The sequence below is a fragment of the Phaseolus vulgaris genome, chromosome 2 (genome assembly GCF_051622355.1).
Source record: "Phaseolus vulgaris cultivar YP4 chromosome 2, ASM5162235v1, whole genome shotgun sequence".
NCBI classification, from domain to species: domain Eukaryota; kingdom Viridiplantae; phylum Streptophyta; class Magnoliopsida; order Fabales; family Fabaceae; genus Phaseolus; species Phaseolus vulgaris.
This window is the reverse complement of record NC_143499.1, coordinates 10,490,888-10,509,370: the sequence shown is the minus strand read 5'-3', so window position 1 is coordinate 10,509,370 and position 18,483 is coordinate 10,490,888. Positions and strand designations below refer to the sequence as shown.

The following is an 18,483-nucleotide window of genomic DNA, read 5'->3' as shown; positions in this document are numbered from 1 at the left end:
ATTTGAGTATTTTTCGCCCTTAAATTTTTAAATTGATCTTTTTAGTTTTCACAATTTGAAAAAAAAAATCTTGACTAAATTAGATATTAATACATTGTTAAAATAATTTTTCAAAAAGGAAACTAAACATGTGGTTAAATATGATAAAGAGTATAAAATTAAAGTAAATGGTCATATAAATGAGTTGTAAGTATTAGTCATATAAACGAAATATTTAACTACGTTTAGATAGAGGACTTAAAAAAAAAGTCGATAAAAAAAATTAATAAAACTAAAAGAGTCTTATTAAAAAATATGAACTAAAACCATGAATACTAAATTTAGACAATGAAAAATAAAATTAAACAAAATTGAAAAGAATAAAAATATTTAAATTTTCTAAATGAAATTGATGCAAGTATTTATTTGATAATATTTATATTAATACATATTATTCGTGGTCCGTTATAATAACTGAACATAAACTTTACATTATTTAATTAGTATAATTAGTACAGTAAAGATAAATATAATTGCTCGAACCTTAATTACATCATTTAATTCAAAGAGAAATGCATTTATTTTCAAGGCGAAAAAAAATATATTTTATGTTAATTATAAAAGGACTTAGCATTTTTGAATAGTTATAAAAATAAAAAAATCAATACAAAATATCTTTATGATAAGTCAATGTAAAACTTTAATGCAAAATAATCTATTCTCCTTAATAAGTTACTCATGCAATCAAATTTAAAATATTAACTAATTTTCCTATTTAAAGGCTTTTCACTCGGAAATGTAATCACCACATATATGTATGCATGATAAATCTATTGTTATTTTTATACTAATATTATGTTTTATAATAATCGTCTTAAAACTATACTGAAAAACTAATTATTTAATAATGGGAAATTTTCTCACATTATAGGTTCATTACGACTAAATTTAAACTATTATATAATTTAATATATATATATATATATATATTACATAAATATTTTTTTCAAATGCTAGCTCGTCAATAATTTTATATAATTTTTTATCATTATGATTGTTTATATAAAATTTTGTTAAGATGAAATAATAAATAATTAAATTATTCATATTTTAGTGTACTTAGAAAAATATATTATGTTAATTTTGAGTAATAGTTATTTAGTCATTTTGGATCAATATAAAATTATTTGGTATATGTAGTCTATGTTAAAAAGCTTTAAATACAACTATCATTTTTGAAAAAGAAAAAAATTTAATGGAAAGATATTAAATTGTGTAAGTTTTTAATAAAAGTTGATATATATTTATGTATGTCCAAATGTTAAATCTGAAGTCTGATAGTATGGATAGTTATGCTGAAATCTTCTGTTATCTTTTAATGATAATAATAGACAGTAATTTGATTATTGATATGGTTTGGAAAAAACAAGGAAGATGGAGAGAATCTAGAAATGCCCATTTATTTCTGATAAATAAAAATATATTCTGAAAAAAAAAAAGCCAAAAAATAATTTTTATTTTTATATAATATAAATGGTAAAGGAAGGTTAAGAGAGAGAGAGAGAGGAGTGATGAAAAAGCAGAGAATAAAAAGAGACCGGATGTTGACAAATTTCATGTCACTGTTCTTAGAAGGTCGTTTGTTTGTGTGAAGATTTCTTATCTGGGATCTCTCTCTTTAAAAATGTTTCTCTCTCTAAAAAAAGGTCCATTCTTTCTTCTCCTAATTTTGTGAGTGTTCTTTGAGAGAGAAAGAGAGAGAAGGAAGAGTGGCTGGCCCAGCAGATCGAAATCTCTTCCTTTTCTTCAACCTGATGACGATCTAAGCTCCTTCAATGGTGTTACAACAAGACCCTCTGTGTTATTTTGTCTTATAATTGTTATTGGTTTCAGTTCTAGTTACCCTTTTGGGCTTCAAATAGTAGGAGACTAAAAAGGCTCTGAATTTTCTCTCTCTCTCTCTCTCTCTCTCTCTCCTCTCTTCTCCCTCTGATTGTGTTGGTGCCTTGAATGGTGGAATCTCTGTGGGATTCTTGAAAGGAGGTGTTTAGAGGATGTGGGTCTGAGGTAAATTTGCTTTTACTCTCACTGTTTTTTTTTTATTAATTTATGTAATTATGTGTGCCTATATATTTTTTTTTCAGTTGGTGAATTTTTGGTTTTGTTGTTTTATCTCCTGTCCTTTTTTTACTGTGTTGAAAGTTTTCCTTGGATTCTGTTGTTTGGGGATTGTTACTCCAATGAACTCCGACCCACAGCTGTTTTCGTTTTAAATTAGGCTTTGAATTTCGTTGATGGAATGTTCTGATACTTAATTTTAGGCTTTCAAATGCTTCTTCAGGTTGAAAGCATCTGCTGTTGTGTTGGTTTAGATAATTGCTAAAGTGGATCTGTTTAATTGAATTTTGTCATTCATTTGTCCTGTGTTTGGTCCTTCAATCTTTCTGCCTATGAAGTCTGAATTGAAGTGAGGGATCAGTGTTCCCTAAAATTGTGGGTGACTTTATGATGTGCCTTGTTTGTAATCGCTCTGGAAATTTTTCATCAACTATTTGCAAAGATTTTGTAAATTTCCCAGGCCTGAGATTAATTGGTAAGTTTGAATGTGTTTCATGCATCTGAAAGCATTGATAAAACTCGTGTTATAGAAGGTTGTTTACTTTGCCAAGGTTTAGGTTTATTGTAATCACTTGTGCTTGTGCTGCTTTTATGCATATATTTCAGCTTTTGTTTGCCTTGTTTTGATAGTCTATGAATTTGTAAACCTTTTCCACATTTCTACCAAATGTTGTTCTGCGGATTTGGTTATTACTTTCATAGAGTGATTATTACTGGCAGGGGTAATGGTTGTGTTCAACTGTACTAGTTGGCATTCTTGGACAAGTTCTCAACAACAAAATATTTGGACACACCAAGAGAATCTAGTGGGTATTCAATATAATGATGTATTTCCAGATTGGGGTAAATGGGCCAGTTTATATTGTTTGGATTGGTGCCTTAGATTGTCTTCAAGTTTATTATCGCAGCTTTAGCGAATTGTGGGAGGTTTTCTCTTCAACGGTTGTTGTCTGTTTGTTATTACCATAATAATGATCCCTATTATAAAACCTTTGGTGTGTCAAAGTAAGTAAGAAGTAGAGTAACGGTAATGCATTTACGCATTGACGGTTTAAAATCTTCTTTTTAAGGGTGTTGCATTCCTATCTGCATCCCTAACCTAAGTATTGGTAATTTGTGAATTGTCAACTGGTTATGGTAATGTGAACTAGTAATTGTTATATTCCTTCTATTAATTGACTTCAAATCTATTGTTGCATCTTTAACAAATGGTGGGTGGTTTGCTGGTCAACTGTTGTTTTCGGTTTGTTTTAACAATAATAATGATCCCTACTATAAATCCTTTTATGTGTCAAAGCAAGCACTAGTGTAATGTAACGACAATGCATTTACGCATTCAGTGGCGGAAAATCCTCGGTTCAAGGGTGTTTCATTTCCATCTGCAACCGGAAGAATTTGTAATTTTAAAAATTCTCAACTGGTTTTGGTAATGTGAACTGGTAATTGTTGTATCCTACAATAATTTTGAACATATAATATATTTTATGTAGCTAACATGGAAATTCTTGTTTGAAATTAAATCCTTTTCATAAATGCATGTCCTTCCTTTTCTATATTGGATGAAGTACATCTTTCTTGTATCATAAAAGTTGATGATAATGTTAAAAGTAGTAGGCTCTGATTCAGTGCATTCCACAAAATTAGCTCAAGTATCATCATGCATTTAGAGGCTTTTAGCTTCAGTATCTAAAAACTTTACATTGCTTGAAATAGAAAGAAATAAGTTATAATTGCAACTGGTTAAGATTTAAGATGCATGTCATAGGAACAAGTACAAAGGAGGGAGTGAAAGGGGTTTTATAGGCGGGGGTTTACTTTGAAGAATCCAATTCTTTGTTTTGACACCCTTATTCTTGGGGTAAAATGAACTGAAGTGCAGAAAATTCAATCAATCCAATTCTTACCATGTTGATTGTGTGTTGAGAGATTTACTAAGCCATTCAAATGATATTCAATTTTTTGTTAAAAACAGGAAGTTTCTGGATATTCAATTTTTTTTGTTAAAAATTGAGATTCTGTGCTATTATTCCATGTTATGCCAGTAAGTCTGGATTTGTGTTCAGTTGTTTGACTGCTTTTTGTTGATTGGGTTTGTAGTAGTTGATACATTGCAGCATCTTAAATGTGAATTTGTGCTCATTTGTATGTCACTGATCAATTTTCAGGAATGGGAACCAAAGTCCAGAATCTTCCAGGATATTACTCAATGAGAGATCTTAATGAGGAATCCAGCAGTTGTGGCTGGCCCCTATTCTATGGGGATAAATCGCTCTCAAATGGGCAGTACTATAATAGTTATTTGCCAAGTTCTGCAACAGATGCATGTTCTGGATATGATAAGGATGCTGTAAAGCGGATGATGCTTGAGCACGAGGCCATATTTAAAAATCAGGTAGGAAACTTCCAGTTTCGATCTTTGTCCTTTTCCCTGCAGCATGAATAGTTTGTATGGTGTGGTTTTGGTGTTTATGGATTGAGTCTTGTTAGTTCATTTTTTCTTGTATTTTTTTTTCTTTATGCATCTTAGAAATGTTTGTCAGCGTGTTATTTTTCAATAGTTGCAGCGGGAGCTGATAACTTAGTAACTTATCATTATTATTATGTTGCAAGATTAAGTTCACTCAGTTTTAGATTTCCTTTAACATGGTGATGGTTTTTTTAAGCTTAAGTTCTTGTTGTATGCCATGATTGTTGAACCTGTTGATGTATTTAAACTATGTATTTTCGAGCAGGTCTATGAACTTCACCGTCTGTACAGAATACAAAGGGATTTGATGAGTGAGGTTAAAAAGAAAGAATTAAACAGAAATCAGATACCAATTGAGGCATCATGTTCCACAGGTCAAATGGCATCTCAATTAACAAATGATGCCGGACAAAAATGGCATATTCCCTTGGGAAATTCTACTTGTGCTAAAACATCTGTGTCTGGAGTTGAGGGCATTTATTCTCCTTTGGATTCAATGAAAGGGATTGGCAAACAAACAAGTCCGTTTCCATCCCCAAATGGATGTAGTTCAAAAGATGTTGAGGTGCTTGAGTCCAGACCCTCGAAGGTGAGGAGAAAAATGTTTGACCTTCACCTTCCTGCTGATGAGTACATTGATACCGAGGAAAGTGAAAAGCTCAGTGATGAAAAGACAAGTGATCCATCATTCTTTCTTCCTGATCGAAACTGTAAAAATGGAAAGGAGGGTGATGTGGAACATTTTTTTGGCAATGGTGAGAAGACTGGCAATCAAGAAGACACTTCAAGATCTGAGCAATCTGTAAGGAGAAGAAATGGTTTGGCTGACTTAAATGAACCTCTTCAGGTGGAAGAAACGTACAATTCTCCACATGTTCACCTTCTGAACCGTAATCCTTGTCAAGTGGCAGCTGAATGTTCTGGTCTCTCTGCCGCTCCCAAACAAAAGTCAGAGTTTTTTGGTTTATCTAGGGAACAATTGCTCAACTCACATCATGGAACGGACAGTTGGGCCCAAAATAATGGTTATTTTGAGATCAATAGGGGTGGAAAAGGGTGGTATCAATCAGTGCCTGGGGCAGGTTAGAGAATGAACTACTGTACACTACACACTTTGTTGCCTTTCTTCTTGGTGCATGTTTATAAACTATTTTTTATTAGTAGTACAATTGAATCTTTTTGCTCCAAGTAAAATTTCCTTTGTGTTTCTATATTTTTGGAGTACATTTGTCTTTCTTATCTGGAAACAATCCCTATTGATATTTACTTCTGATCATAATTATTCGATGACAATCATGTTGCAAACATTGACAGGGAAAGGAACCATCAACACACAATCTGGTCCTCATGTCCTCAGACTGGAGAAATCACCCTTATCTTCCCAAACATTACAAGATGCACTTAGCAAATTTCATGAACCTGCATCTGATTATCTAAATGGTCGAAACAAGGCTGACATATGGAGGGAAAAGACAGTTAGTGATTTGCATATCAGTGAAAGAAATCATGAATACCCCATCAACAAGCAACCTGAGTCTGTGATACCATTACTTAGACCTGGTCTTTTTGCAGCTGCTCCTTCATCTGATTTATCTAAGTCTTGGTCTCATTCAGCTTCTTCTTGGGAAATGGCCAATAGCAGCCTAAGCCAGAGGTTGATGCCAATTCAGACACCTCCATGTCATGCATCTGGTGCTTTGACTAGGAGTTCCCAGTCACAAAGCAATGGGATATTGGAAGAATGCTGGCCTCTAAATATGAATTCCAAGCCTAACACAGGTTCTCGTTGTGATGCACCTCTACAGAATGGATTTTGCCCTGGGTCTTCATCTGGGTCCAAGGAACCATCATTGAACATCTCTTCTATTAGCTACGACTATCTCAATCATAAAAATGACTCTAAGATAATGCTTGATCACTTTATCAACAATGTTTCATCGAAATCCTGTAGGGGTTCAGATTCAAATTGTAATAACTTAAGGTCTGGAAAAGATATTGACTTGAATGTTCTGCTTCCAAATGGTTCATCCAACAACCTAGTTCCCCAGTCAGGCACTGGGATAATTGATGGAGAACAGAAGAATGAGGAGTGTCATGTTATGTTACCCTGGCTTAGAGGAAAAACAACTTGTAAGAATGGAGTACAAAACTCTGCAGGTGAGTCAGGCTTATTCCGTGCTGCCTCATTGTCCAACAACGATGAAACTGGAAAGGAACCTATGCACAATATAACTTCAGTTTTGTGTTCCAATGACATTGAGGTGAGGCGGACAGAGGTATATGAAAGACCCAGGGATAAGAAAATTCTTGGTGTTCCCATATTTGAGAAGCCTCATATTTCTGCCAAGGAGTTGTCTTCAATCACTTCTCCATCTGTATCAAACCCTAATCCATCTGATGTAAAGACAGTGGAAAATAAGAAAAAACAGATATTTGATATTAACTTGCCTTGTGATGCTGCTGCAGTTGAGTTGGACAATGAAGCATTCACTGAAACTGCTGCTAGCAAGACAAGGTCTCCTGCAAAAGCAGACTCTAGAAATCAAATTGATCTGAACTTGAGTATGAGTGAGGATGAAGGATCTTTCACAACTATACCAAGTGACAATGTAAAAATGAAGACAGATATAGATTTAGAAGCCCCTGTTGTTGTTGAGACAGAGGAGAATGTTCTTTCAGAAGAAAAGCCTCTTGAAAATTCTCTACCATCATCGCAAGTCCTACAGAATACAGTTGAACAGCCAAAGGATAATGAACTTATGACAAAGGCAGCAGAGGCAATTGTTGTCCTGTCATCTCTTTCCTGTGAAGTGGACGTTGTGACCAGTGAGAGTCCATCAGAATGTCCAAAGGTGGACCTGCTAAATTGGTTTGCAGATATAGCTTCCTCATGCAAAGATAATCAAGAGGGAAAGTGTGATGTTTCAAGGGAAAAAGATGCTGAGGACAACGATGAGCGTTCCTATGGAGGATTGGATTACTTCGAGGCAATGACATTGAACTTGCCGCACACCAAGGAAGAAGACTACATGCCCAAGCCTCTTGTTCCTGAAAACTTCAAAGTGGAAGAAACAATTACTTTGTTGCCAACTCGGACACGAAAGGGGCCAGCAAGGAGAGGGCGGCAGCGAAGGGACTTCCAAAGGGACATTCTTCCAGGCCTTGCATCTTTATCAAGGCATGAAGTAACAGAAGATCTTCAGACATTTGGTGGGATCATGAGGGGAACAGGTTATTCATGGAATTCAGGATTAACTAGGAGAAGCTCATCTAGGAATGGTGGTGGCCGGGGGAGGCGACGGACACAGGTTGCCCCCTCTCCCCCTACACCAATGGCAACGAATGAAACTAGCACCCCACTTATGCAGCAGCTTAATAACATTGAAATTGGATTGGAGGATAGAAGCCTAACAGGTTGGGGCAAGACAACCAGAAGGCCCCGCCGACAGAGGTGCCCGGCTGGTAACCCTCCATTGATCCAGTTAACCTAATCACTATAAGAGGCTTAAAACTTTTAGATGACAATTTATAGAGGTAAGCAGTGCCGGTTTTCATATTAATGGAACACATGATGTTCTCAGGCATGGAGATTTCTCTTGTAAATTTTTCAACCCGTATTTGGGTTTATGCTTGATTCTCAGTCTTTGGGGTGGTAACAACTTGTATTATTCTTAAATAATGTTGCATGATTTCTTCTCATTTTTTCTATAGAACTGTTGAGATATATACAGTGTTCCTTCCATTCACTGCTCTCACATTCTAGGATTTTTATCAATGATTTTATGATTACAGTCTCACTCTGCATGAGTTGATTCTCCATCTTAATCTAATAGGATTTATATTAGCTTACATTTTTTTGACATTATAGTGTCAATTTATTATATTTATTCCTTTGTTATGGATATGTATGGTCATATTGTGGTCCCAAAGCACAGCTCATTTTGTTGTGTAATCATAGACTTAATAAAATGTTTGTAATTGTCAAGGAACCATAGGTATAAATTTTTCCCATTATATTTTATTCTTTTTTTATTTTTTATTTTCAAAGCATGTGCAAAGTTTTCTCTTTTCATTCTATGGTCCGTTTGAAGCTGGTCAATGGTAGGTGGAGGAAAAAATTGATCAAACTTGTCTCATAAATGTTGGAATCTCAGGCTTATTAGATAGTTTGAGGAACACACCAATAAATTATTGGAATATGTTGCAGTGCAGTGTACCTTTCCCTCTGCATTAGTCTGAGAAGAATGCTCCCATAGGGTGATACATGAATTGTTTGTTAATTTTGTTGCACGTTGGTTGGTTGAAGAAGTACTAAAATACTAAAATTTAACGCAAAGAGTGCTGTCTGTGTGGGAGAAAAGATATTATTTTACTATAAAATCCATGTTTGAGCTTAAGATGACCATCACTAAGTCATAAGTGGGACTTGCATTTGTTCTCTAACTTGGTTTATGTTTTAAGGATCTTTTGTTGCTTTGACATAGGTTTTAAAGTGTTTCAAAACATGTTATAAGAAAACAAAAAAATAAGTTAAAGTAAGCATTAAACACTTTACTAAGATTGTCAGTTACACTTTACAACTGTTGAGAGACAAAAATAATCTCTAGACTCGGGGAGAAGAAAATAAAAATATTTTTAGGTAAAATTATTTTTATGTGAAAGTTGAATTGAAAATATTTCTCATTAATTTCTATACAAGAATTAGTTTACTTGAACTGAAACAATTTTAATTTTTGACAAAAATATTATTTTAAGAATGTTTGAAAAATGAGTGTGTTCAATACAATTAAAATAGAAAGTTAAGAGCTTAAAAGATAATTGATTCTATAATTTTTTTGTTCTCTACCCACATGAGAGAGGAGTTTTTTTTAAAACATTCAACATAACAATAATCTTAAGATAGATAAATAACTTATATTTTATATTTTTAAATATTTTGAAACACATACTTATCAATATTAATATTATATTACAAAATTAGTAAATATCACTTCTAGTTATCATTTGACATTCTTTCCATGCAATACATAAGTGCTGAACCATTGTCACAGTAAAAAACAATCATTTCCAAATTTTAATAGATCAAACTACAAACTCAAACCCTAATTGAAATTATATTTAAATCTAGTTTTACTTGTGTTCTAAATTTATATAAACTATTAAACTAGACAACTCAATGTTCACTCTTATTTTCTATTTCATTTGTTTGTGTTCACTCAATTTCTCTATGAAGAAGTCTCAGTAATTTCTATGTCCAAACTATTGTTATTTCTGTCTAACTATTAGTGAGAGTGTGCAACTAATGTCATCTCTGTTGAATAGGTGCAGGAACAATAAAAGAAGATAATTTAAGTGAAGCTTTTGAATGATTGACTCAGAAAACCAAAACAAAGGATGCTAACATGTTTGTCCACCCCTGACCATATTAGAAAAAGTCATTTAGATGACTGAAAATGCTCATCTTTTGTTCTTTTACTTTTCTCTCTTTTAACTCAAACAATAGAAGGAAAAAAAAAGGCAAAGGTTGTGTGGTCTTTTTTGATTCTTTTTCTGACCTGCTACATACAAGATTGGTTCACATGGTAAAGACAAGAAAAAAAAGAAGAGTAAACAAGACAAGATGCCAAACAGAATTGTTCACAAGTGCATATTGTTATTCTAATACATTGGTCTATTATCATATTTATTTATTTATTTTTATACTTTTTAACCTTTTTGTTTCATTGGTAAAGGAGCAAAAGAATATCTTAAATTAAAATAAGTTAGACAAGAATAGTCCTACACACATGAAAGTGACAAGAGACAAAAATATATGTGCAAAAAATAAATGAATTGTAATTTTTTAAGCAATTATTGATTTAAGTTGTATCTTGACCACATATTAATTATGTTTTGTTGGACTAGTGTTGATTATTACAAATGGCACAATTATTGTAAAATAAGAATGAAAAATAAAGTTGATATTTTCTATTTATAAATTCTAGAGAAGAGACACCTTCCATAGATGACAATGACTTCTTAGATTTCTGAGGGCATCTTAAATTGTCTATGATTCAAATTTCTACCATTTTTTCCCCTTGTGCTTTCATCTTTTGAGATAAAAGGATTTATTTTTCTAAAGATCAATAAAGAGAAAGATACACATTTCTTAGCATTTCAATATCAATTGATTTTTGTGTGTTTGAGTTTTCATTAAATAATTTTTTTTAATAGGCTATAAGAAATAATTAATTCTAAACAATTTTTTCAAAGCCGTATTTAGTATAAATAAAATAGGCACTTATTTATGTGTTTTCAATAAAATGATATTCATATTTTTATAATTTATATTATTTTTGTGTTTTTAATAAATGAAACCCATTTCTATTGTGTTTTACTTTTTTATATTTTTTTATAAAATGATACCCATTTTCTTTATATTTTAATAAAGTAATATCCATCTTCAATATTTTATTTATAAAATACTTTTTAATTTATTATTTGCAATAAGATATTTTTTAATTTATTATTTGTAATAAAATATTTAATTTTATATTTTAAAATTTAATTAATAATTTTCATAATTTTTATTTAAATTTTAGTCAATATATTATTTTTAAATGAAATAAGGAAATTGAGTGTCATTTTTATTAAAAGTATAAATAATATGAATATTATTTATTAAAAATGATAAAAAATATATATTTATTTAAAGTTAAAAATATGAATGTTGTTTTATTACTAAAATAAGTGAATGTATATTTTAAAATTAGAGGCGAAAAAGTAAACATTAGCATGTAAACTGGTTTGTCAAACTGTCAATTCCTAAATCCGTTTTCACTGTCTCACCTACCTTACCAAATTGAAGAATTAGAATTTGATTTCTTAAAATTAAAAATTAAAATAAAAAATAGTTAAAAATCTTAAATTTTTATATTATTTAAAAAATTGCCAACTTGTACTAGTATCATAACTTAAATTATTGACACTTATCAATCAATTCTAATTTAATATATAAATATTTTAATTATTTTAATTTATCCAATTACAGATATAATTAATTAGTTAAAAATTTAGAAAATATTTATATAATTAATTATGTTTTTAATATATATGTATATAACTCATATTTTAAAAAGACAAAAATAAAAAGAGAATTGACAGGACCCACAAAAATTGTAAACCCAATTTATTATGGTGGATCATTCTATTCTGTCTTATTTTTTACCAGGACAAAACATATCAAATTGATCAAACTTTTTTGTCACTCCTGCTCCAAACTAGAAAAAAATGTTAAAGATTACTTATAATTTGAGGAAGATAAATATAATTTTTTAAAAATAAAATATTTCTTGAAAGATACATGTTTAATTTGTTTTAGCAGTAATATAATATGTTTATGTTTAATTTATTTATACCATTCTGTTGATGAGTTTTGTAAATTCATTGGTTTAGGATAAGAGACATAAGTTTCTTCTTTCTATCATTTATAAACTAATTATTCTCTTTTAAGGAAAAAAGATAAAAGAATAAAAATCCGAATTTTAGTTGACCAAGATTTACATCCTTTTTCACATTTTTTTTTATCAACAAACTACATAATTAAAAAAGAAGAAGATAACCGGTGACCTAGAAAAAAATCTGGTGAAAAATAGGTTAACTTTTTTATTTCAGTATATTATTATAAAAATAGGTTAAATAGTGTAATAATTAAATTAAACCATGCACAATTTTAAGGTTTACATTTAATAATATTTTTAAAATGAGGGAAACAGTACATAGAAAAGAATGAAATAACATAATAGAATAATATTATTAAGTGTTGTGTGGGACATACATAGATGGTACCACATAGAAAGAGAGAGAGAGTGTGAAATAAATACTTAATTTTGATTGGCTATGTCTCTGTTTAGTTGTTGTTGGTACTTACTTTTTTACCATAAAATAACACATAATTTGGTTCTGTTCTTGAAGATCTTTCTCTCTCTCTCTCTCTATCACTGTTTTTCTAACACAACATAGCCAAAGTACCTTTCTTGTCATTCATTCATTCCCCAACTTATCATAATTCATATCCCATTTCAGTGCTCTGCTCTTACTTTCTTTGTCCTTTTCCCCTACCCACTTTTTTTCCTTCTTTCTCATCTTCAATCTTCCTTCTTCACCAAATCATTCGCTAATTACCATCACCCATCTTTTAATATCATTCTATATATTTGCTGTAATCCTAACTTAAATGGTTTTCTATATGTAGTCATATTTTTTTAGTTCCTACAATTTTATAATTTTTATATATTTTTTGGTTTAAATCCTTGCTTTTCATATTAGAACTTATAATTTATTTATTTATTAGTTCTTGTTTCCATCTCTAGCTTTTATTTTTCATTTAAACTTATTCTTTTAAAAATAGAAAATAAATGTAAAAAATCTACATATTCTAGGGACTAAAAAAATATAATAAAAGGACTCAAATTAAATAACTAAGGATAAAAATCATTTTATAGAAATCATAAGTGGAATATTTTCTTAAAAGAGAATGAATAAAATATGATTTTACTACCATGGATAGAAGGACATAAAAAATAATTTTATCTTTAGAGAAGAAAAAGAAAGGAGAGAGAGAGAGACAAATTATTTTTATCTCAGCCATCACTTTACAATTAGTTTTTGAAAATTTCAAGTTTCACTAAATTCAAACCTTAAAATAAATATTATTCATCATATGTTAACCACAACTATTACCACTCAAATTCACTGGTTCAACTAAATAACAAATTGAAAACCAATAAAAACATGGTAGTAGTAATTTTAAATCAAACATTCCAATGCACTAATTGACAATTCCAATACCAACAAAACCAAATTAAAACTAAACATTCACCAATTCATTATTTCTTTTCTACACTAAAGTGTGATTTGATTGTGTAAGTTAAGAGACATCTTTCCAAAAAATTAGAATGAAGATAAAGAAAGAAAGAAATTAGAGAGAGAGAAAAAAAATAATAAGTGAAGAAAGAAAGTAAAAAGAAGAATAGAAAAAAAAAGAAGATAACAACCTACATGTATTACTTCTATCATCAAATTAAGTCATATGTCTATGAACTCTTAATTCTTTTGTAGTCATAAAGCCATTTGGAACCTTCCATAAAAAATGTGATCTATCAACTCTCAAAGAATTTCAACCGAATAACTCAAGCAAATATCTAGAAAGACTATATGTTTGAACAAAAAAAAAGGAGTAAAAATGAAAATATTAAAAGGCATAGGAAGAAAAGAAAACACCACATTGCTTTGGAAAAAGAACAATAAGTGTTTCATAAACAAAACTTATTATCAAATCCTCAAAACACTTAAATCTTACATTAATTTTCAAGTATACTTTGCATAAGGAGAGCCACAAATCGCGTCATAACATTCACCTTCCTAGCCTAATTATGGCGAGGGAGTAATAATTAGGTGTATTAATTAACTCTAGTTCTTAAGTTAGTTAGATTTAGTTAAAAACACTTAACTATTTTGATTTAGAAAATACTAGAATCTTCTAGAAGAAATATTATTCTAATTCTAGCATATTCAAAACAAGAAAGAGTTATGTTTTAAAAAATGAAGTTTTTTTTTTTGATATATTTTATGCTATTTTCTTCTATCTTCTTCTCTAATTCTTTCATCTTTGTCCATATGTTCCTTCCTTAATACGTTCTTGATGTTTTGTTTTCCCTTTTCAATAAATTTTGCTATACGTTTCATGTCCATTGGAGTTTCACATCAAGATGCCCATTTAATTAGAAATTTTATACCTTGGCCATGTTAAGGTAGCAGTCATATATGTTTACATTACAAATATTATCCCCAATTTTTTAAGAATTTTTACACACATTACAAACAACAGTGAATATGTCATTTTTTACAACTTCACTAAAATAATCTTACTCAATAAACAGATTGCTTTTATTGAGATAGAGAGAGTAATTAACTTCAGTGCAAATTAAGAAGAAGAAAAAATTTAATCTCCACAAATATTCTCTATAGGTTGTTGGCCAGTATGACACAACAGAATAATTTCTACAAACATTTACCTGAAAAGATGGTATCATTCTAAGATGGAATTGATTTGTTCAAAATGCAACTTCTGGTTTCTCTCTGCAAGTTATACGCTCTATGGTCCTCAAAAAACATACTAGGTCCAAACATTGTGCCATGACATTCTACATCACATCCTTGTTCCTGTGCCAAACTTTGAAAATTTTGTAAAAACATATAAATTTCTTTCATTTGCCATTCAGAAGAAGTATCTCCAGCTCCGAATCTGTAAATTTTCTTATCTATCTCAATTGAACTGAACCCAGGGACCTTCTTTAGGCCCAGTCCTTCCATCCTTGATCTCACCTTTCTGGATTCATACCAGTTTCCTCCCTCAGCATATATGTTAGATAACAAAGTGTAGTGTCCCGTATCATCTGTTCTTATTTCTCTAAGTTCTTTATGAATGTTTTTAATCAAATCCATCCTGCCATGTATTCTACAACCATTAAGCAAAGCACTCCATGTGCTAGCATCTATAGGTAGACATGTTGACTTAATTATTTCATATGCTCCATCGATATCACCGGCACGGCTTAGAAGGTCAACTATAGAGGCAAAATGTTCTGCATTAGGCACTATGCCATAATCCCTCATTAAGTCAAAATAGAACTTTCCTTCTTCCACTGATCCAGCATGTCTGCAGGCAGATAAGATATTCAAGAAAGTTACTCCATTTGGTTTAATATGTGACTCTACCATTTTGGTGAAGAGGGTGGTGGCAGAAGTTATATGACCATGTATGCCATAAGCAGCAATCATGACACTCCATGACACCACACTTTTTTCCGCCATGCTATCAAAAACTCCTTTGGCTGTTAGAAGGTCCCCACTCTTGGCATACATGTCAACCAGAGCTGAATCAATGTATAAATCTCTCTGCACACCAGATACAATGAGCTTATGGTGAATCCATTTTCCCTTCTCCAGATAACCCGAATTGGAGCATGCTTGAATTGCACTTAAGAAGGTTACTTCATTAATGTCAATACAATTGAAGTACATCTCATCAAATAGCTTGAGTGCTTCTACTGAAATGCCATTTTGAGAAAACCCAGAAATCATACAGTTCCATGTCACAATGCTTTTCTCCCTAATCTTGTCAAAAATTGTGTATGCTAAATCCACAAAGCCACATTTTGAATACATATCCATCAATGAGTTCTGAACAAATTCATCCCGGAAGCCTCTTTTCATCACATGGCCGTGTATCTGCTGTCCAAATAGTATTGAACCAGCATCTGCACTGGCTGAAGTAGAACTTGCTAAGCTAAATGTGTCCGGCATTAGCCCCTTTTCTAACATACGTGCAAAGAGCACCATGGCTTCCTTGTTTAAACCCTCCTGCGCATAAATTGATATTAGAGTGTTCCATGAGACAACACTGCTATTTCCAATTAAATGGAGAAGCTTTTCACAACTGCTTATTTTCCAAAACGCAGCATAGAAATCCATCAGTGCAGGCCCTATATCAAGATCAGCACCGTTCATTTCTCTCCTCAATATGAAGCTATGAACTGACATTCCCTCTTTCAACCAGCCTAACCTAGCACAACAAGACAGAACACTGATCATTGTCACCGCATTGACTTCAACCTCCGATTCCTGCATTTTCCTAAAAGCATCCATGGCCTCCTCAAAGCATCCATTCTGATAACACGAAGAGATCATAGAAGTCCAACAAGAAATACTTCGGTCACCAACACTTTCAAACACCCCTTTTGCTCCAGACAAGTAACTGCACTGACTGTACATAACAATAAGAGCATTCCTCAAACTCGCATCACCAACCATCTCTTTCCTGATTCCATACCCATGGACCGATTTTGCCAGCTTAAGGCAACCAACCTTGCCACAAGCCTCAGCCACGCTGAGCATTGTAACAGAATCCAGTTCAATTCGCTCGGAAACCATCCAATGCAACATCTCCAACCCTTGTTGCGGTCGCCCATTCTCCACATAACACGCAATAACCGAACTCCACGAAACTAAATCTCTGACATGCATTTCATCAAACACATTCCGGGCATCATTCAAACAACCCAATTCCCCATACATGCTCAACAACGAAGTGCCAATGACATGATCATTGCCAAAACCAGACCTTACTATCCTTCCATGCACTTTCCTGCCCATAACCAAGTCCCCAACGCCAGAAACAGCTTTGAGAACAGAAGGGTAAAGGAAAGTACAGTTCTGGATGAGGTGGGAACCCTTTTGAATGTGATGGTTGTAAAGGCTAACCACTTGGTGAAACAATTGGTGCCATAAGTAACACTTGATGAGGACACCGAACATAAAGGAATCGGGAGATGGGTGGGTTTCAAAAACGAGTCTTGATGAAGGGAGAGAACCCATTTGGGCGTAGGACTCGAGGAGCTTGGTAGAGGCAAGTGGGTCGGTGTGGAGACCAGTGACGACGAGGTGGGAATGGAGTTGGGTGAGTGATCTTAAGGTAAAACATGACCTGAACAATGGCATGTACAATGTCATCTTTTTCTTCTGCTATATTTAGTTTTGTGTTTGTGTTTTGGTTGACAATGAAGAAGGCAATGGAGTGAGGAGAAAGATGGGGAAGGATGAAGGAAAGGAAATAAGGGGAGAAGAGACGACAAGAGAAGACTCAGAAGAGGCATCAAGCTCGCGGGAAAACAAATTTTTTGGATTCTTCTAAATTGCAGCCATGAAATGTTATCTTCAGTTTGGTTCCTTAACTTTTAAACAACTCAATTTAATCTACTTTTTATGTTCATAAAGTGGTTCATGATAACCATTCTGTGACAACTTAAAAGCAAAATTTCAATGTGAGAGAGATTAAGTTAGGATAAACAGTGAATAGGGAAGAGGAAGTGTAGGTGTGGGTTGGCTGCACCTGGGTGCGGAAGTGAAGGGGTGGAAGGGAAGAACAAGATGGAGGAGAGAAGAGAAGATGGAAACTAAGATGAATGATTAACTTTTTAAATATTAATGGAGTTAAGTTCAAGATAATGAATAATTTATATAATTTAACCCATATAATAATATTATACATATTACATAGAAATTAAATTTGTTTTAAGAATTTAATTGGTAGATATAGATTAAAATTCCAAATTTGTTTATTATAACTATTTGATATTTTATTTTAAGTTACTTTATTTTAAGATTTATATAATTATAATTTTTTCGTTTTGATTTTTATTTTTTATAAAATTTTATTTTGTTAATATTTAAGATAGTCTCATACCTATTATATTTACTAGCGGGACAAACACTCTACTCTCGTGCCCACTCTCGTACCTCTATCCACATTCTTTTATTTTTATCATTATAACACATCTAACACCATTAAGTAATGAATCAAAAGTTTATCCTCAATTGTTGAATCAACATTAATCATGAAAAATATTATATACAAAAGAAGAAAATATAACGAAATATGCTTCTCTTTTCTTTGTCTTGGATTCGCAAAGAGACTTAGTCAAATCGTTCTTATCCTTTACCACCATCGTTCACCACTTCCCCTTCGTATCCTCCATCACCACCACCCCCTTATTCTTAACCATCTCAATCAAATCCCAAAATGTAAGCGTTTCGTTTGTTTATTCTTCCCTTTCTCAATCCATTTTCTCACTCCTTTCGCTACTAACGTGCCTCCTTTTACTCCCTAAGCCCTATTTTTCTCCCTAAGCCCTCTTTTTCTCATAGACTAACCCTTTTCATTCCCACCGACACACTTTTTTTTTTGATCAGCAACGAATTAATAAAATTAAAAGGGACACTTTAGGGGTGTCCCACCGACACACTTTTATTTGGTAGGTTTTTTTCCCTTTCAATTTTTTATTCAATGAATAAATTCTTACTATTCATTTTTTGTTGTT

The 18,483-nt window shown here is 32.1% G+C and overlaps 2 protein-coding genes across 4 annotated transcripts; one reads left to right on the top strand and one right to left on the bottom strand.

Annotated features, from left to right (window-relative positions):
- The first annotated feature begins 1,536 nt into the window (after window positions 1–1,536).
- LOC137810626 (uncharacterized) lies at window positions 1,537–8,310 on the top strand. Of its 3 annotated transcripts, none has more exons than XM_068612006.2 (4): window positions 1,537–2,046; window positions 4,263–4,489; window positions 4,830–5,646; window positions 5,879–8,310. In XM_068612006.2, the coding sequence occupies exons 2-4, from the start codon at window positions 4,265–4,267 to the stop codon at window positions 8,053–8,055; spliced, it is 3,219 nt and encodes a 1,072-aa protein (XP_068468107.1). In that variant the 5' UTR covers window positions 1,537–2,046; window positions 4,263–4,264; the 3' UTR covers window positions 8,056–8,310. The 3 variants fall into 3 exon arrangements, with proteins under 3 accessions (XP_068468107.1, XP_090154384.1, XP_068468108.1); XM_090298258.1 differs by lacking the exon at window positions 1,537–2,046 and adding an exon at window positions 2,240–2,572; XM_068612007.2 differs by lacking the exon at window positions 1,537–2,046 and adding an exon at window positions 2,823–2,903.
- Window positions 8,311–14,509: 6,199 nt separating this feature from the next.
- Window positions 14,510–17,543, bottom strand: LOC137810625 (Tetratricopeptide repeat (TPR)-like superfamily protein). The gene has a single exon (XM_068612005.2). The coding sequence runs from the start codon at window positions 17,114–17,116 to the stop codon at window positions 14,639–14,641; it is 2,478 nt and encodes an 825-aa protein (XP_068468106.1). The 5' UTR covers window positions 17,117–17,543; the 3' UTR covers window positions 14,510–14,638.
- Between the last annotated feature and the right edge of the window lie 940 nt (window positions 17,544–18,483).

What these genes read in the sequence shown, in the direction of transcription:
- LOC137810626 (XM_090298258.1), top strand. Translation starts at nt 2,485, where the DNA reads ATGATGTGCCTTGTTTGTAATCGCTCTGGAAATTTTTCATCAACTATT. An exon ending in AGGCCATATTTAAAAATCAG is followed by an intron (nt 4,490 to 4,829) that starts GTAGGAAACTTC and finishes ATTTTCGAGCAG; the next exon opens with GTCTATGAACTTCACCGTCT. An exon ending in TCAATCAGTGCCTGGGGCAG is followed by an intron (nt 5,647 to 5,878) that starts GTTAGAGAATGA and finishes AAACATTGACAG; the next exon opens with GGAAAGGAACCATCAACACA.
- LOC137810625 (XM_068612005.2), bottom strand. Translation starts at nt 17,116, where the DNA reads ATGACATTGTACATGCCATTGTTCAGGTCATGTTTTACCTTAAGATCA.